Source organism: Schistocerca serialis, chromosome 1 (assembly GCF_023864345.2).
Source record: "Schistocerca serialis cubense isolate TAMUIC-IGC-003099 chromosome 1, iqSchSeri2.2, whole genome shotgun sequence".
NCBI lineage: Eukaryota > Metazoa > Arthropoda > Insecta > Orthoptera > Acrididae > Schistocerca > Schistocerca serialis.
The window spans coordinates 1,045,958,774-1,045,979,118 of NC_064638.1; the positions used below are offsets into that span (position 1 = coordinate 1,045,958,774).

The window sequence follows — 20,345 nt, forward strand, 5'->3', positions numbered from 1 at the left end:
CTTACCTTAGGGGGAAAAAAGGACAGGTATACACTCGTACACACGCACATATCCATCCACACATACAGACACAAGCAGACATATTTAAAGACCTGGGCTTTAAATATGTCTGCTTGTGTCTGTATGTGTGGATGGATATGTGCGTGTGTACAAGTGTATACCTGTCCTTTTTTCCCCCTAAGGTAAGTCTTTCCGCTCCCGGGATTGGAATGACTCCTTACCCTCTCCCTTAAAACCCACTTCCTTTCGTCTTCCCCTCTCCTTCCCTCTTTCCTGATGAGGCAACAGTTTGTTGCGAAAGCTTGAATTTTGTGTGTATGTTTGTGTGTCTATCGACCTGCCAGCGCTTTTGTTCGGTAAGTCACCTCATCTTTGTTTTATATATATATATATATATATATATATATAGAGAGAGAGAGAGAGAGAGAGAGCGGGGGGGGGGGGGGGGGGGAGATATTCTTCCACTGGACATATGATTGTATGCAGTACATTTGATATGTTGCATGGCCTATTAGAACTGTGGCACTTCTGTTCATTTACCCTGCTTATGAACGATTACTTCCTTGCTGTTCTACTTTCAAATCCATGATTGTGCAGCAGTCTTTGTACTGTTGTGGGATGAACATTATTTCCACTAGTATTTGCAACATCTAATGTCAACTCTCTAGCTGTAATTCTGGGATCTGCATTCACTTTTCTAATGATGTGTCAGCACTCCCTGTTAGATAATTTTGGTGCTTGTCCACATCTGGCTTTGTTTTCTACACGTCCTTGATCCCTGTATTTTCTTATTATGGTTTGGACACTTGCATGGCTCCTAACAATTTCCACAATTTTCTGCAGTGAAAAGCCCTCTCCACTGAGCTCAATAATATTTTTCCTCACCTCCATTGGTATTTCAGTTCTTTTTGAATCCATGTCACATGATTGAATTATGTATTCCAATACACGTCTTTTATATCAACAATCCTCACCACTTGCACTGTGTTCACTGCAATATCTCTTGCAACTAACAACAGACTCAAAGTGTATGTTGACTTCTGTACCGCTGTAAGCAAACACTGTTGCATCTACCATGCTTTCAGTGCATGATACCGATCTGAAGACCGTGGTTTATGTTATTGTGGATATGGACACAGGCACAGAGTTGCACGTCTACCTCTGTGCATCCAGGCTGTATGCAGCATGCTACAAAATGGGGGTGTAAGTAGACTTCAGTGTCTGACTGTATAACACAATGAAATAACAAAAATCTTTTTATAGGGATGTGGAGCAAAATGAGAAGGTCCAACCTGATGAAATGAACGTAACACAGACAGAGAGAATTTTTTTCCCTTGATGCAATAATTTATAATTTACCAACAGCCGCATGTATTGTAGAAATTTATTTTATGAACTTGTATGTGCTACCAGTTTCGGCATTACATTGATGCCATATTCAGGCCCCTATACAGTAAGTAGAACAAATGTACTATTATAAAAAATATAGAACATACGTTAACTATTGACAGGTATCATGTTAACTCTGTGAGTGGCTCAAAAAGACATATTGTATATCATTAAAACTATACGTAACATTAGGGCAAATATGGTTCTGCCTATGTCATGCTGTTAATAGTTTATACTTGAATACAGCATGATAGCTGGACATATGTATACGCTATACGCTGGAATATGGAATACAGTATTTTTCACGGATGAGAGTAACTTTCACCTCTTCCAGTGTGACTGAGAACAAAAGGTGTGGAGAAAAAGGAATGAAAGAGAAATCTTGTCCCATCAGTGAAGTATGGTGGTGGAAATATTCTTGTTTGGGGTTGCATGGCATGGAGTTGGGAATTTAGCATTTATTGAAGGTATTATGAATAAATGGAAGTTATCACCATCTTAAAGGAGAATCTGAAGCTATTTGCGGAGAAACTGGGACTAAAAACAGACTGGGTGTTTTAGCAAGACAATGACCACAAGCATATGGCCATTGTTGTAAAAGAATGGCTACTTTACAATGCACCAAAACAGTTGCATTCACCTCCCCAGTCAACAGATATTAACCCAATTGAACAGCTTTGGGGAGAACTGAAGTGTAGGATAAAAGAATACAACATCAAAAGCAAAGATGATTCAAAAGCAGCCTTAGTGAAAGAGTGGAGTAACTTTACACCTGTGTACACTATGCCTTGACGTTTGGAAGCTGTGATTGAAGCAGAGTGGCAATACAAAATATTAAATTTGGCCTGAAAGTGAAGATCATCACAGTATATTTTTATTTTTGTATCCGACTGCTGTTCCATTTATATGCTCAAGATGTCAGTATATGGAATTATTATTAATTATGTGATGTATATGTTGTTTTTCAATTCCTAACATGTCTGTTTATGTCACAGAAAGTGAATACATAATATTTTCTTGATTGATTTTAACTTAAAGTGTTATTTTTAGGGTGTATGTAGACTTTAGTATCGAACTGTAGTTTGCTACTTTACCCCCCAGCCAGCCCATCTCCATTTTTTAAATTCTTTAGCGCCACTCGTAGCCAGTCATTTCTTCCAAATTTAGTTTCTATCTTTGTACTATTATCGCAAACCCATTATTATTACAACTCTGAAATGCAAATTTCAGTTGCCAGTTTATTGCTACTCCCATTAACGTACATTTATTATATTTAAAAGTGATGATACATTAATATGGCCAAAAATCTTACAAGTTTTTACGATGAGAGATCTCTGTCAAGAGTGAGAGGTGTTGCGGGAAGAAGAAATATGATTAATGAAAATATATAAAGCAATGATCTGTATCTGTACTTAGAAAGGAATTCATCTCTGCACAGTCAAAGGGAGACAATGGGCCCAATGAACTGAAATTTGAACATTTCCCAGATTTTTGTTTTTTTTTTTTTTTTTTTTTTTTTAGTCTTCAACTCATTTGTCTACGTTGTCGCCACTGCCAATCTGCATCTTGTGTTTCTACAATTGTCCTCACTTGCATTTTCCACAATTACATGGAAATTATTCTTACTATAAATCAGTGTATTTTCATCTTTAAGCTAGAATTACAGGATACAAAAACATTGTGTGGCTCACTAGTTACAAAATTAGCAGCTTTAAAAGGATTACTACTGACTGATAAGTATTGAAAAGTAACTAACAATATGAGTAAAATAATTAGATGAAGACTATATGTCCACAAAACTTAGGGTCGATAAAATAGTGTAGCAAAGCAATTTCATAGTGTGCGTGAAAAAACCTTAAAAATACAAGATTTTGAAATGTCTCAAAGAATAAAATATCTAGCTTCCAACTATGACTAAAAAGTAGTCTACATTTCCTTGTAGCTCAAATGACAGGCATCACACATTTTCCCTTTTGCATAATGGGTCATAAACTACCTTCTGAGCAACATCAAAACAGTACAATTCATACTAAAAAAATCATCCAGGCATTTTCACGAGAAATGCCCTGTGCAATTATAATTATTCACTATTTCAAATATGTCTTACATCTATCTAACAATGCAGTAGGAAAACTCCTTATATTCTTGTAACTATTCCACTGAAGAGTGATACAAAACATAATATCAAGTGATAAAACTTTAGTCTATTTATTTCTATTACTGTCACTTTCTGGAGGGTACATGGGAGTTATATTTCGTGAGTTTTAGGTGTCTATGGCTGGAAAAGATGACTACTTAGAACTGGGAGTGAATGCCATTAATTACATCTTGGTGAACCCAGCAGGGTGGACCCAAATGTCCAGTCCAGATAATCACACTGTGCAGTTGTTAGCACCAGTAAGGTGTTGCATCACTCTATGTAGAACAAATATAGATGAGCTATTCACCAATCAACCAACCCACAGTAGCTCACCAATATCTGCTACAATCTCAACTAAATGCATTATTTCTGACACAAAAACTAACTATTCATCCCTGTTTGCAAGCGATTTGCAAACATACTGGTATTCATGATATGCTTCAATATTTATAGGCACTTAGGCCCAATATGAGACTGCTCTGCCAAAATTTAATGTAATTTGCACATCATACTGAACTCTTCACTCCCTGGTATGCAGGTGTAACATTGGTAGGGTTGTTGGAGGCCCTACTACATATTCTAGTTTCAGGGTTGTTTGCATTCCAAGATAAATGGACTGAGGGAAGTTGGCATGGCTCCAGGCCATGAGGCATGCCTAGCTACTATTTTAACTGTACTTTGCTATAGGATGGTGGGCCAAATAGGTACAGCATTGGCCTTGGAACCACAACTGTAACAACTTTTTTTGTTCAGGGACAAAAACTTCAGAAGCCTTACATCTGAGGAGAGGTTTGTGATGTTGAAAGGAGTTATACAACATCAAACTGTATAAATCTTTGGATTAATGGTCTGCCACTTAACCAAATAGCCTCTGATGCACACAAATGATAATGTATCCCACTACAAGGTGATAACAGATTTTAATATGGACATAGAACAAGAACTAAAGACTAATTTCTCAGTGAGAAACTCTAGATACATTAACAGAAAGTATTTTCTTGCAGAAAAAAAAAAACAACAAAAAATGGACTTCACAAGTACCAAACAAAAGTAAACATTAACCTGACCACATTTTATCAAATAGTAGAGAGATGTACAGCATGCAACAGTCTTAAATCATTTCCACATTTCAAGTGGCCTTTGAATCATAAGCTAGAAAGAAACAGACTAGTCAAGCCCAAAGACAGAAACATCATCATGAGAACTGTTTCAAATAATATGGTGGTACATAAGGAAACAAAAGAAAAATTTGGAATAGGAATTAAAATCCATGGAGAAGAAACAAAAACTATGAGGTTTGCCAATGACATTGTAATTCTGTCAGACAGCAAAGGACCTGGAAGAATAGTTGAACAGAATGGAACAGGGCCTTAAAAGGAGGATATAAGATGAACATCAACAAAAGAAAAAAACTATAATGGAACATAGTTGAATTAAATCAGATGATGCTGAGGGAATTAGATTAGGAAATGAGACACTTAAAGTAGTAAATGACTTTTGTTATTTGTTGAGCAAAATCACTGATGGTGGTTGATGTAGAGGGGGTATGAAATGTAGACTGGCTTTGACAAGGAATGCATTTCTAAAGAAGAGAAATCTGTTAACATCGAGTATAGATTTAAGTGTCAGGAAGTCACTTCTGAAAGTATCTGTATGGAGTGTAGCCATGTATGGAAGTGAAACGTGGAAGATAAATAGTTTAGACAAGAAGAGAATAGAAGTTTTCGAAATGTGGTGCTACAGAAGAATGCTAAAGATTAGATGGGTAGATCATGTAACTAATGAGGGAGTACTGTATGGAGTGGGGGAGATGAGGAATCTGTGGCACAACTTCACAAGATGAAGGAATTGGTTGGTAGGACATGTTCTGTGGCATCAACGGATCGCCAGTTTAGTATTGGAGGGAAGCGTGGATGGTAAAAATTGTAGAGGGAGACCAAGAGATGAATACACTAAGTAGACTCAGAAGGATGTAGGTTGCAGTAGGTACTGGGAGATGAAGCTTGCACAGGATAGAGTAGTGTGGGGAGCTGCATCACACCAGTCTCTGGACTTCAGACCACCCAACAACAACAACAACAACAACAACAACGTTCAATTAAGCTACTTGTTTGGCATTTCAGAAAATGAAGATTATTCGAAGTTGAAGGCAATTACTGCAGGTGGGGAAAAAAACCGAAATAGAATGAGAACCTACATACAATTTTATGAGTTAAATGAAATTACTGCTAATTACACTTGAGGATGTCAGAGGAGTTACAATGTAAACATGGCAAAAGAAACAGTGGAAAACAACATGTATGAGGCATAAAACACAGGAATTAAAAAACAGGAAGATACTACATTTTGTTAGTTAAGATATCAGATGATAGAATACCAACAGACAGAAACTTCCTTAAATGTTTGTAGAGTTAAAGAGTGACTCATCGGGCATTTGATCTGCTGGACTACAATTAAAAAACTAAGTTTCAATCGCCCGCTGGTCCTTGGATTTTTTGTCACTTATTACTTCTTTCACCTATGGTGGTGTGAAAAATATGAAGTGCACTGTGGTTGGGAGTCTACAAATTGTAGGTCCCCCAATAAATGGCTAAGCCAGTTGAACGGTTGGAGAATGGCAACTGTATACCAGTGGCACTGTGATGTTCAGTTCAAACTATGCTGATAACAGCTTCAGGTAACAAACTTCGAGAGATGAATCGTAAGCACAGATACATAATAATAAAACAAGACATTCTGCAAGTAATTAGTAATACCAGATGGTGATTACTAAGCCATCAGGGTGAACGACAGTAAGGTGCCTAGAGACAATGGTGTTTCAATGCAAAAGGTTTAAAGCCAGAGGACAAGAATTGTTTACAGAACTGGAAGAATGTAGTAATTAATATCATTCTCAAGAACGTACAGAAGAAAACTACAGAATAGACAAGACATTCATTAAACTTATCACATAGGAGAAAAAATAAATTTTATTCAGGCAAAGGAACAGCATGTCTTTAGTAGTTGTTACAGCACAATGGACCTTTAGCATGTGTTGGGCAGAATTATAGAATGGAGCAATAATTATGGGTTACTGCTTGTCTGGGATTGGCAGATTTAAAGAGATCTTTTGACTAACTTTAAAACATCTGATCCAGTGCCACTTGAGAAAAGCTTTGTTCTGCATATGTTAGTATGCTTAAGAATATGTATGTCAGTACTACAGCTTCCATTAAACTGAAGGTGAAAAGTTAGGAATTGGAAGAAGAGTTGTGCAGGATGATTCTGTGTCACCAAAACTACTCTCGGCAGTACTACAGGTAAGTTTCCATGTCCTTAAATGGGGGGAATGAGAATGGAATACATATTAAAGGAATACAGCTGAATCATCATCTTTTGTTATGAACTATGAAATTCACAACCAAGCAGCATATAAAATTTTCTGTAGAATATGCATCCTTGTCTAAGGTTTACAATAGAGTTGCAGAAGTTTAACAGCTTATTGGTGACAACAGGCAGGAAACTGGAAAACCTGAATTAAAAAAAGTATACAAATACCTTTCCAGCCAATCTTCCTATAATTTATCACAATATTTCAACTGTGTGATGTAAATTCTGATCAGCAGTAATGTTTATATCACATAAGTACTGAACTTTTCTGGTATAGACAGCTTGAAGTTTTATCTACAATGGCTAACAATCTCCACGTACTCAACAGAAGTTGCCTGCAGTGGCTGCTAATGTATAACCTGACTCATTCCACATCCCTGGTGGCCTCCTCCTCAACCTGGAATTCGCAGAGCATTAAGCCTGTACGAGTTGCTAATAACATTGTACTGTTTGTTTTTAGTATAGATAAACTTCAACAACTAATAGAACTCAATAGAGTGAAACTGATGGATAAAATGAAAATCAATTCTAACACCACTTAACTGATGTACAATATAACAAATATTAAAAAGAAAATAGTGTACAAATTACCAAGCAAGTTGTAGAAGTTGACAAGCTTCTAAATTAGCGGCAGCTGAAAACACTAGACAGAGTATAAACAAAAGTGTTAAATGCCATGGGGTGCTTTTGAGAATCTAAACAGGGTTTATCAATCTTGACTTGTGGCAGGAAATACAGACTTTCAACATAAAAATTATTAAAAAACTGAGGGTTTAGTGTAATGGAAATACAAAAATGTTAAAACAAAACCTAAATAATTTGTTATAGCTGAATGTATGTTCTGCAACAAAGTTCAGAGTGAAACCTCAGCAACTACCATTTTCTTTTAATGTTCTTTACAGTATCAATAGAATCAACTCGGACAAAGCTGCTAGCCATCAGAACCAGGCGCTCTTATTGGTAGACGAGATGTAATAGTTGAAGAATAAGACTGGTGAAGCTTCAGGATATAGGAGACAATGGATTCTGGGTCAAGGGAGATTTTATGACTGGAAAGAAAGGGACATTGAATAAGCCCTCAATGACAAATTCTGGCACAAGGGGGCTGCTGGTTCTATAAGCACTTTACATCTTCCTCGTGTTTTCCACTTCAAATATTTAAAAAGTTACCAATTATAAATCGGTAACTTTTTAAATATTTGAAGTTAATGGGTGTTCGCAAATATCTTACAACCTTCTACTCTGGACACAGTCTTAAGTATTCAAAATGAGTTTCCAACAAAATCAAATACCAGCTTATTGTTGATAACTCCACAATCAAAATTTTGGGTGCAGGTTAACTGAAAAATTGCAAACTCAGTTACAAAATGTGGTAGTTCTCGGTTTTCATATTGACATCTAACAAATTATGTGACAATCTCAGAACTGGCAAAAATTACTAAATTCACAAACACCCCCAGTGAAATGAAGCTGCTACTACTATTATTCCTTCTTATTACATGGCATGATATGTAATACTTACTTGAAACTTACAGTATAAAATAAATTAGTAATTCTAGATTGTTATTTACAGAATCACAATTACAAAATTTGTTAATACTGTTTCAAATGTGCATTTCAAGCAACATGCTGCTACATATTTATAAAGACAAACCATTTAACATGTTCAATGATTTTTATTTTTAAATAAGCATTCCACTATGGAATTCATAATAAATTAATCTCACCAACTTTGAGCCAATAATGCACAGGGAAGCTGCACAAAAGCCAAACACAGTTTAACTGGTGCAAAAACATTCAACCAGTAAACATTAAAGCATCTCACTTAATACATCACTTTTCAACAGACAGATTTATTTATCTTATATAAACCAAACAATTACACAAATAAAAGTATCGAGATTCACAAAGTGCTCACAATTTAAAATAAAGAGCGACTTTGATACCACACGAGATAAGTTAGCCATCTGAGGTGACAGTGATTCCTTTTGCAAGACTTCAGTTTCTCTCCATAATGAATTGTTATGAACTGCATAAATAAATCCTGATGTCTGCTATAACTTAACACCTTAAATATTTATACGATTTGTAACGGATATAATTATTTTTTTGCAAGTTCCCACAGAAATTCATGAACAACATCTCCAAAATTCAACCCTATACTTTAATTTTCATATGTTAATAGAATTATATTGCAGCATCCCATCTTAAAAGTTATTTTCTGATTAAATTCTATCTTATATGCAGAATTGCTTTATAGAACTCTCACAAAATGATGCAACTAGAACTCTGGATGATAGTGCACTAACAGGTATTAGCTTTAACTTTTTACTGATGGGTACAAGCCTTTACTCTCTGAACAATGCTTGGGTTTTTTTTTTTTCAAGCTGAATTTAGGACTGTTGTAATGAAAGCAAAGGAACACAAGAAGTGAACATGAAAACAGGACACTTCTATGTACACATTCTGAAACACATGATGTCTATTACAAATTAGACAAAATTGAGCTAACTTTAAAAACTGAATTTTACAGAATTGTGTGGGCATTACAACACAGTACAATTCTTGCCTCACAATAACAAAATTAAAACAAGTTATCCAACGACTACTCAGAACTACTTATTTTATGGGATATTAACAGTTTGTGTTCAGTTTCTGTTTTTATGTTAACATTGTGCTTTTTATGTTAACATTGTGCTCTTTATGTAAATATCTTATACGTAAAGCATAAATATAAGTAACATGTGAATCCGAAGTCCTAGATCCAAGTTGATGAATGACAGTTTCAGTAACAGCATTTTTAAAAAGGTAAGTATGATTATGAAATACAATGAAGACCTTATCAACTGACGGTGTTCAATAAAAAAATTTAGGCATCTTACAGCAACTCAATATCCTACATTACTTCGTTTGAAATAAGCAAGAATTAACCTCAGTCTTTGCAACAATCACAATGACAACGAGCTTGTTCCCAGATTTGTTGCAAATATAACTGATTTTCTTCCATTTTTCATTCACTTTCAAGTTTTAACACATACAGCCACCTTCAGAATCCTGTTGGTCATTTTGCTGGGGTGTCTGTGTCTGAAGATCAACAGCTACAGAAAAGTGGTTAAGGGAAAATATGAGTAACTAGATTAAACAAATTACAGTAGAAAAATCCCATCAACAAATCAACTCATTTATATCAACCATAAGTAAAAGTTATTCAGAGAAACCTAACATTTTTGTGAACTGAAGAGCAATTAGAAAAAGTTATTTTTAAGACATGCATTACATTATTAATATGTAACCATATAAGCTTGCTGATTAGTCCACGAAGAATTAGATTCATATGTTTTAACGTCACAAACAGCTTACACACTACAATTTTCCTTTCATCATCCTCTTGGTCCATGTTTGATCATAGTTTAAGACACTTAATTCTGACAGAATAACCTTTTCCAATCTAAAGCACAAAATGCATGCATGCAGCACAAATTCTTTTCATTAGTCATTCACCAGCCATAAACTGTGATGCAGCATTGAATGACAGTTCCACAGATAAGTTATATCAGTATGGATTGCTATTTAATTTTTTAAAAGAATTTTCTCTTTATTGCTACACTATGTTCTGAAGGCAAGGCAACTGATGATTCCTGCAATTAAAATACATTTTTGAACCAATACAATTCTATGTTTATTCATTTACCACTGGCATCCTTACTCAGGAATCAACCAAAAATTAAAGGGCAGTTTTGCAATTTATTTCTTGTTAGGATTGAAGAAAATGTAGAAACTGTATGAATTCTGTTGCAACTGTGGGTGTAATAGGTCTTATAGCATTGGGGAAGGAACATACACGTTTTGAGTCCAGTACCTGGATTCCTTTAAAAGTTTGTAGCTATTTTTGATCAGTTAGAACAGGTACATGAAACTATTCAATCAGCAATCACACTTCTGTATGAATAATATGCTAGAGTTCCACGCAGCTGAATCAAATGGTACACCTGCTTCCGCGACGTTCACAAGACTTTCAGATTATGTGACAGGCCAAATTTTGCACATCGAACAGTGAATTTATGTGCCTCTATATTGTGTAATACAGGTAGTCTACAAAAATTTCATTATGCAAATTAAGCATTGCCTATACCACTAAGTATTTCCTGAGCAGGGTGAAAGTGAAAATTTGCAACAGAGGTACCAAAACCGAATACTGTGGCTTCCCATAATCCCGCCCCCTTTGGCACTCTTACCATTGACACTAATTGCTTATTTTTACTTACTAGTTTATCTTTCAGAAGGAATAATCAGGAACGTGAACAACTTAAGGGAAGTAGAAGCATACCGACTGATTTCATTTCAGAAAGTCTCCCAAAAATGACTCACATTTTACCTTCATTCTAGACAGTTAAATTTGTTGATAAGACTGATATTTTAACTTAAATCACTTTGAAGTTCATATCAATGCAGCAGAATACTGCACTGGGGGAGGGGGGGGGGGGGGAGGGGGGGAAGTACCAATAGATGAAATGCTGTATCAGGTTGATTTGCTTCATTCAAAGTCACATAATAGGCAGAGTTTACCAATTTGCTGTGACCACTGAATTTTTTTTGTTTCATTCTAGCTGGGACACTTAATATTTAAAAATGACAATGCTTAACTTGTGAATGGATAATAAATAATTTTCCAATTTATATTTTCAGAGATGATCACTCACCTGTCTCATGAAGCAGGAACCAATTGACAGAAAAACAACTAACAGATGCAAATTCATGGTCTCTTAATATATCATATCATAGTTCTTTGGATACAAAATCAGAAGAAAAATACATTACGATTGAGAAGTGACTGATCTAATTCTTTTGCATTGCAGTCATGGAGTTGCTGGGCACATACCTGGTGCAATTACTGCAATGGAATTTCTATATGAAATTAATGTGCTCTCCACTTTTCTTTAATGTACTCCAGAATGTAGCAGCAGAATTTGTGCAATAGGTTTGTAACTCAGTCATGAGGTCTCTTAGTACATTAGCATTTCAATATAAGAACTAATACTTACAGAAAAATAGTTGTAAACATAATAGATATTGAAAATGTTTTAATTATTCAATTCGCAGATGACATTTAAATGCTTTTAGCTTCTGCAGCAGACAATCTCAAAGTAACGAAACTTCCATTGGAGGAACAAAGCAAAGCCAAATATTACCCAGTAGGTATTATTGTCACTAACAGGAGTTAAATTACTGACTATGCAGTGTATGTGACACTTGACACATTTTGTACCACAAACATCTCAATGGCACGGACAGAGAGGGAGAGTAAGTACGAATAGAGTAGGGAAGAGGGAAAAAAGGATATATCTTGAGTTGACTTTCTCAATATTTTCATCTCTTACGTGGATGTATAACTAGCACGAAAATATGTAGTTTTCAAAGCCCAAAGGAACATTAGATATTTGTATAACATCAAATCTTCTGCAACTGATTTCATACAGCAGGTTCAAATTAATCATAGCCACATTTGGTATTGTAACGAAGTCTATTTGATGAGCCATGATATGATAAAAATTTCATTGTAAAATATTGAAATAAGGACACTGACACATGAACAAAAACACAAATATAAAAATAAATTAAGTCTCACATTTTTATTTCCATCTACCTTTACAATTTTTTTTAGTTTTCAATTCTGAAAAACTATATACAGACATCTCCAAACATCATTAATCTATCTACCTACTGTTTAAATTGTTTTAGACAGTCAGGTAAGATTGAAATGCTCAATGCATTAATAGAATTGCTTTGTAAAATTGGGTAAAAAGTAAAAATTACATTAATTGAACTACTATAAACAGTAGTCACAAAATTCATGCAGATTTCTACATATGAAGCATAAAATTTCCAGAAGTGAAATCAATTCTGCAATGAAGATTCATCTTAAAATGCACTTCACAAGACATTCTATGGCAACATACTGTTCTCTGCAGGTACTATATAAATAAAAATATCTCAGCTCTCAAATGAAGCCAAGTCAGATTAGGTAACACTGAGTTATTAAGCAAAACTTTTAGTTTATTATAATGGAATGATCTGTATACTACTGAAGGCTTCACAGATTTACTATTTTTATTTACACATGAAATAATTACTACAATTAGAGCTGAAGACTAAAAATAACTTATGTACAATGCGCATTCATATTAATAAATGGCAAGTCATATACAAAACAAATGATGAGAGCCATTGATAATGACAGGTTACTGTTTTTAATGAAGACACAATACAGTTTGATAAACTGACATCAACGTACAAGTTCTGCAACATACCCAAATGAAATGTGAGGCTTGTATATTGTCTGCATAGAATTTCTTTTCCTAAAGAAATTTTTCTACGCCATTTACGCACAAATTATGCGGATATGCACAGATGCCACTGCACACAATTTTATTTGTCTGCATCTTTCCAATATTTTTATGGAAGTACTTGCCGTTGATCACTAAAAAACCTGCATGACAATCAGCTTTAACCCTCAGTGGATAAGAAAACACAACCTTACTTAATTCCACAGTTCCTCAAGCTGCCAATGCCCACGAACAAATTAGTTCTGAAAGCATTTTTCTGCTGGCACACAGCAAAACAATTACACACAATTCATGTAAATCTCATTTGAGGAGCACTGACTTTAATACCTGATCACGTTGTGTTAATGTACTGCAACCATGTGTTTTTGCTCCCATGTAAATTATAACAAACCAGTCTTCCAGCAAAAGGAGACTTCAGTAACCTTTCCTTAAGCATGAGCACCCTCCCTCTTGGTTTTTCACTTCATTGGGTGTATCCTTTAACACAACCTCTTGCACTAAAAAAATATTAAGGAAAATAATACAAAACTACACAAAATAATTATGAAGTCACAAAAATTAACATAAAGAAATGAAACTGAACAATGAGAAGAATAAACTAAAGTTTTTCAACAGGCAGCGTGACATATGAAGCTTTCTTTTCAAAGTGCATTAAAACAAATCAATAAAAAATCAAAGTTTTACTGGCCAACTTCAGGGCCACTTTGAGATTGAAGCACAGATGTGTTTACAAACTGAGAATTTAACAAAGTATCTACTGCTATTATATTATTAAAAATGTTGCCATTGAAAACAAACACACACACACACGAGAGAGAGAGAGAGAGAGAGAGATCCCACACATGACAGTGACAGGCATCATCGTTGTTGGCAAGGCAAGAGAGTCTCTTTCAATATATGATACTGTAACTAAACTGCAACTTACATCTTTACAAGCCAATATGAAAATTAATGGCACTTGTAACCTGAACCAAGTATGTACTATTACAAAAACAACTGTTGTTCATTTCCTTCTTCACACAAACGGACGTTCACAAACCGCAAACAGATGGATTAGCCTGAATGTCATACAAGTATAGCAGAATGCTCAAAACTGCCATTTTCGTCTGGAATCTACATCAAATCTGTTATTTCTGCATTATTAACAGTTGTGTGAAACATACAGGTTTCTTACATTCTGCGTGATAGAATGGCCACCAGGCCATTCTGTATGCAGGCAGGGACATACGTACAAGAAGAAAATTATACTGCATATAATACTGTCTCAGTTGTTTTAAGAATACTGCTGTAGGAAAGAGGACATCCATAATCCGGAAATAAGGAATTTGTATATAGCATGCAAATAAATGAAACATTTGAACACATTCAAAATCAAGGAATTATTGCCACTTAAATATTTAAATGTTGACTAATATAATGCTGCAACTATTGGAATTATTATGATGAAAAATGAATTACAATTATACAGCCAAAACATATAACTTGTTACAGAAATTTGAATAGCACACAAAATTCTGAACTAAAACTACACATAACAAACAAACCAAATAAAGTTGAATATGTACTCGGGTAATAATACAGTTATCCTACAGTTGTAAGACCTCTGCTCATCTCATAACACCTACACAAACTTTGACTACAAGGAAAGGATTTTCTGAAAGTGAAGTATCATCTAAAACAAAGTCATTTACTTTTGAGTTTCAAATTTGTCAGGATGATATTAAGAAAGACAAGATTCATAACAATTAAGATGGGGGGAGGGGGGGGGGGAGAGAGAGAGAGAGAGAGAGAGAGAGAGAGAGAGAGAGAGAGAGAGAGAGAGAGAGAGATTCACAGTCTTCCACAGTGATCAGACACAGAAACTTCTCATGTTATGGCTCACCACTTTGATATTTCATTTCATCAGGGAAAAAAAGGATCTGTGAAGACAATGATGTTCTCTCCATATATAAGGGAGTAAACAGCTTTTGGATGTTGAAAAGGTGAGCTGGTAATTTTAATATTTGTGAAAAGAGCTGCTGAAAGACTGTGCCACACCTACCGTATGTTCTGTCAAACAAGAGCCAAATGATGTGGGCACTGACAACAGTGCCACTGCTGTTGCATTTGCTGCCACACGCTAGTCAATTCTATTTGTCTATCCATGCATATCACCACCTTGCATGCTTTGACTAGTAAGTTATCCTGTCTCTGATAAAACAGCTGTAGCAAAGTTTTAACACTTTTTCCTCTCGTATTTCTATTCAGACTTACCTGCTGTAAGTGACATTAGTTTATAACAACATAATGCATTTGAAAAGCTCTCAGCACTAGATCATGGAAACTTCTTGTGTTTACCTGCAAGCTCTTTAGTGTATTTTTCCAATGCAGAGAATATAAAAAGGGTACTTCCGTGTCTCTCTCTGCCTCCACAGTACATAAATTTTTATATGGCCACTGTATGATCTAGAAACTTTTATACTATTACTTCACCAAGGATACATATTACTGAAGTATTGGCCATGAACTGGTAGGAGTATGTCAGTTTGACGCCAACTGACTGCAGCCTTATTCAGGGTGTATACGTGGACAACAACAACAAAAATTCCCGGATATTTCGTTTAAAAAATATACTTTTTCCCGGGCGAAAATACACTTTTTCCGTGCTAAGTGACATTAGGTTTTCTGTAGAGTTTTCCTTTGGAACTGCAAAACTTATCACTCCTCTGAATGATTAACATTTTATACACTAGCGTAGAACTTCTCGGGAAAAAAACGGGGGAGAGAAGTTTTGGAAAGACTTTTGGTGTGTGTGTGTGTGTGTGTGTGTGTGTGTGTGTGTGTGTGTGTGTGTGTGTGTGTGTGTGTGTGTGTGTGTGTGTGTGTGTGGGGGGGGGGGGGGGGGGGAGGGGGGGGGGGAGAGACGTTTTGAAAAGACCTTTGACGTGCACCAATACATATTTTCGTATTACGAAAGTATAAATTCGAATTGCACCAAACACAGCACATTAGTTTCCGGAGCGTTGAAACAGTAATTGCGTTGTCCTTTTGTAAGCCAATCATATCTCATGCCACGTCTCATGCCACGTATTCTTGCCAGCTGCCGACAACAGATATTCAGAGCATAGGACATGTGATGTCGTCAGGCAATAGCAGCAAGATCACTGTTACGTAGCGCTAACACACAAGGAGGAAAAGTTAATGGTTTACATTAATATACATAGTATAGCTACAAGAAAAGCTAAGCTTTCACATATAATATTGACCTATTTTGCGAGTGTTATACTTTAAGATACATCACACAAATGTGCCAGTACATTTAAAATAATGACATAAATGTCTGGTCTTCTGGGCTCGAAATTCTTGTAAGTGGCTGGTCCACAAAGAGTTTAGTTTCAAACACTCTGTGATTCAAGAAATTCATCCCACTTTCTCATACATAACATAATTTATCTTGAGTAAAAAGAAATTTACTTTGAAAGTAACGCTTTTTGAATCACCGTTCGCAATACTATCCCGAGACTGATAGAATTATGTTCAATTTAGCAGTTGCCAGAGAGCACCAGAAAACAGGTATTATTGCGCGTGCGCAGCTGCAGTGGTGTAGGAAGTCTCCATGTATAAAGCACTACGAGAGCTTACATTATGCCATAAAAGATACAGGACATCAGGGGATACTCCAAATGCATCGGAATTTCGTGAACCATACTAAAATGCATAATTCGGCTTTAAGTGCACATGGTTGTTTTCCAGATTCACAATGAAGCAGGTCCCATTTGATATTAACTTTTCAGTGTGGTTTTTGGGATGTAAATTTTCTTGGAGTTCCAATACTGTATTATCTCATATTTGGTTCTTTATTATGGCATAATGCTTGCTGTATATGGCACAAGATGAAAACGTGCACCTGAAATTCAGTGAACAGTTGAACAATCCAATACTGTGGAACTAAACACTGTTTCAAATAAATTGATTGCCTCAGCAGAAAGATTGATATAGCCAAATTTCTTTGGCAAACTGACAAAAATAACTTCATTGTTCTGCAAGGCGATTAATGCGTGACTGCTAATAATTTCGAAATAAAATCAGAAAACTGAAATTAATAATATATTTTTGCCCTCCATAATTATGTGAATTTATTATAATTCACTTGATAGCTCCCGGCCACAGAAATCCGTTTTGTTTTCATTTGACCTGGGAGCTGTAAACGATGAGGAAATAACAATTACTTTATGCAAACAGGGGTCAGGTGGGGAAAACCCCCTCCCCACTAATTTTTCTCGTTAGCATCTTGCTGCTTGCTGCCAACACAACTAACAGCCACACTTCCAAGTAGCGGGAAGCGGGAGAAGGTACTGACTGATACCTGAGCCAACTGTGCATGTGCATGTGCATGAGGCCGCTGGCAACGGGTCAAACAAACCTAATGTAAACAGTTGTGATGTCACGCTCATAGAAAATAGTTTATTGGTACGAAGTATTACATAGTCTTCGCCCTAAGGCCTTTGACATATTTTTGCTGTTTGTAGACGCTTGTGCGTGCACGGTGGTTTTATTGTTGTAAATGGCGCATTCCCTTTGCCAGTAAAGTTTTATTTTTTCCCTCTTGTTTATATTTTATTGCTGCAGTATCATCCTCCAGTAGCAGGACACAGTAACATTCTTTGCTAGAGAATCAATTCTTACCAGTCAAAATTACAAAAATTTAACTGAAAGCTAGAACAATGAAAAATTCCCGGAATTCCGAAAAATTCCCGGAATTCCGAAAAATTCCCGGAATTCCGAAAAATTCCCGGAATTCCGAAAAATTCCCGGAATTCCGAAAAATTCCCGGAATTCCGAAAAATTCCCGGAATTCCGCAAAATTCCCGGAATTCCGCAAAATTCCCAGAATTCCGCAAAATTCCCAGAATTCCGCAAAATTCCCGGAATTCCGAAAAATTCCCGGAATTCCGAAAAATTCCCGGAATTCCGAAAAATTCCCGGAATTCCGAAAAATTCCCGGAATTCCGAAAAATTCCCGGAATTCCGAAAAATTCCCGGAATTCCGAAAAATTCCCGGAATTCCGAAAAATTCCCGGAATTCCGAAAAATTCCCGGAATTCCGAAAAATTCCCGGAATTCCGAAAAATTCCCGGAATTCCGAAAAATTCCCGGAATTCCGAAAAATTCCCGGAATTCCGAAAAATTCCCGGAATTCCGAAAAATTCCCGGAATTCCGAAAAATTCCCGGAATTCCGAAAAATTCTCAGGTTTTTACCCGTTTTCTCCCTGATGAAAAAATTCCCAGGTTTTTCCTGGATTTCCCGGTTGTCCCTGGTCGTACACACCCTGTTAGTCTTTAAAAATATTGCATACACAAATTTTTCCGTACTGGCAATAGTCAGTAATACATTGCTGTGCCACGTATCAGTTCATACGATTCACTGCCATATAGAGATTACACATTCTTAAGGCTCAGGTAAAACTGACTACTAGAAGTACAGAGTGTAAATTTTTCATGTAACAGAATTTCAGTCTTTCTTAATTCGTACCTCCATGAGTAGAGAGACAACTGAGTTACATAACAGTTATAAAATAAGTGTCTATGAAGTCCCTGAAGTAACAAGAGTCCCTCATATTGACTGGACATATAGCAAGGTGCAGATTATGACATTTGTTAATTAAAACTCAGTTAACTTACAAGACAATTACCATCACAGTCAAACAGCACCGACTACAAACGAACACACTGCGATTGCACCCGAGACAACCCATGTAATGGCATGAAATGTTCATATTTACTTATTGCAGAATCCGATACTTTTCAAAGTTCACCTGCAACAGTGACGGTGTTGTCACTTTGGTTGTTGTTGTTGTTATGGTTTTAGGACACAAAATTGCTACAGTCATTAGCACCCGGTCTGTGGCTTAGGAGAAGGTAAAAAAACCAACTGGAAATCAGCAGCAATGGGAGCGAAACTCAAAAAAGTGGGGGAAACTAAAAACAGAAGGAAAGCTTAAAAAACCACTATGGAAGGGGGGTGGTTTGTTCCCAAAAAGAGCTTCAAATGACTGACATCTCACTGGCACTAATAAATTCGAGAACGCGATCGGCTGAGCGTGTGTCATCTGCTAAAATGGAAGATATATCAGGCAACAGTTGTAGACAGGCACATAACGGAGTAAAATAGGGGCACTCAAGTAAAAGGTGTCTCATCGTCCACAGTTGAGAGCAGTGGGGACAAAGCGGGGGAGGATTGACACTTAAAAATGTCAATGACTAAAAAGACAGTGCCCTATCCGGAGTCTAGTTAAAATTAGCTCCTCCCAACGACAAGGTCGAGAGAAAGAGGTCCAAGCACAGGGAAGAGCTTTCACGTCCCGCAATTTATTATTGGGAAGTGTAGACCGATGTGCGTGTCATAAAAGAGCAACACAACGACATAAAACACACTGTAGATCGGCAAAGAGAACCACGTTAACAGCAGGCTGAAGAAGAGAGACTGCAGCCTTGGCAGCTATATCAGCTGCCTCATTTCCAAGGATACAAACATGTTCTGGGATCCAGAGGAACGCCACAGAGACGCCCCCCGCCCCCCCCCCCCCCCTCCCAAGTGGAGAAATTGGAGGCAGTCCTGACTCCGGTGGACCAGAGGGTGGGCAGAGTAGAGAGCTTGGAGACTGAGGAGAGAGCTGAGCGAATCTGAGCATATTATATACTGTATCCACTGATGGCGACAGATGAATTGGACAGCCTGGAGAACAGAGTAAAGCTCTGCAGTAAACACCGAACACTGGTCGGGAAGTCGAAATCTATTAGGTGTGTCACCAACAATACAGGCACTCCCCACTCCCTACATCCTTCATTTGTGCACGTAGAGCAGCAAATGCCTGATGATAAACGAGAGAAGGGGTACCATCCTTGGGAAACTGACAAAGTTCACGGAGCAGGTAGGTCTGGGGGCGGAGCCAAGGTGGTGCTGTATCCCAAGTTGCCAAGAAAGTTATAGGAAAGTGGAAGGAAAGAGAATGTAGCAATTGACGGAAGCGGACTCCTGGTCATAGGAGAGAGGAATGGCTGCCTGCGTATCCTAAATCCAAGGAGGTGTCGAAAAAAATGTCATGAGCTGGATTAGCAGGCA

General features: G+C 36.7%; 1 protein-coding gene across 2 annotated transcripts in view; it reads right to left on the reverse strand.

Moving 5' to 3' along the window:
- Positions 1-8,554: 8,554 nt before the first annotated feature.
- The window catches only part of LOC126414730 (ras-related protein Rab6), a 78,449-nt gene continuing 66,658 nt past the window's right edge, over positions 8,555-20,345 (reverse strand). Inside the window, exon 7 of one of the 2 annotated variants that reach the window (XM_050083372.1) lies at positions 8,555-9,996. In XM_050083372.1, coding sequence (XP_049939329.1) covers positions 9,926-9,996 — 71 coding nt within the window. In that variant the 3' untranslated portion in view covers positions 8,555-9,925. Of the gene's footprint in view, positions 9,997-12,503; positions 13,740-20,345 lie in introns of those variants that run through there. The other variant, XM_050083371.1, reaches the window with a different exon arrangement.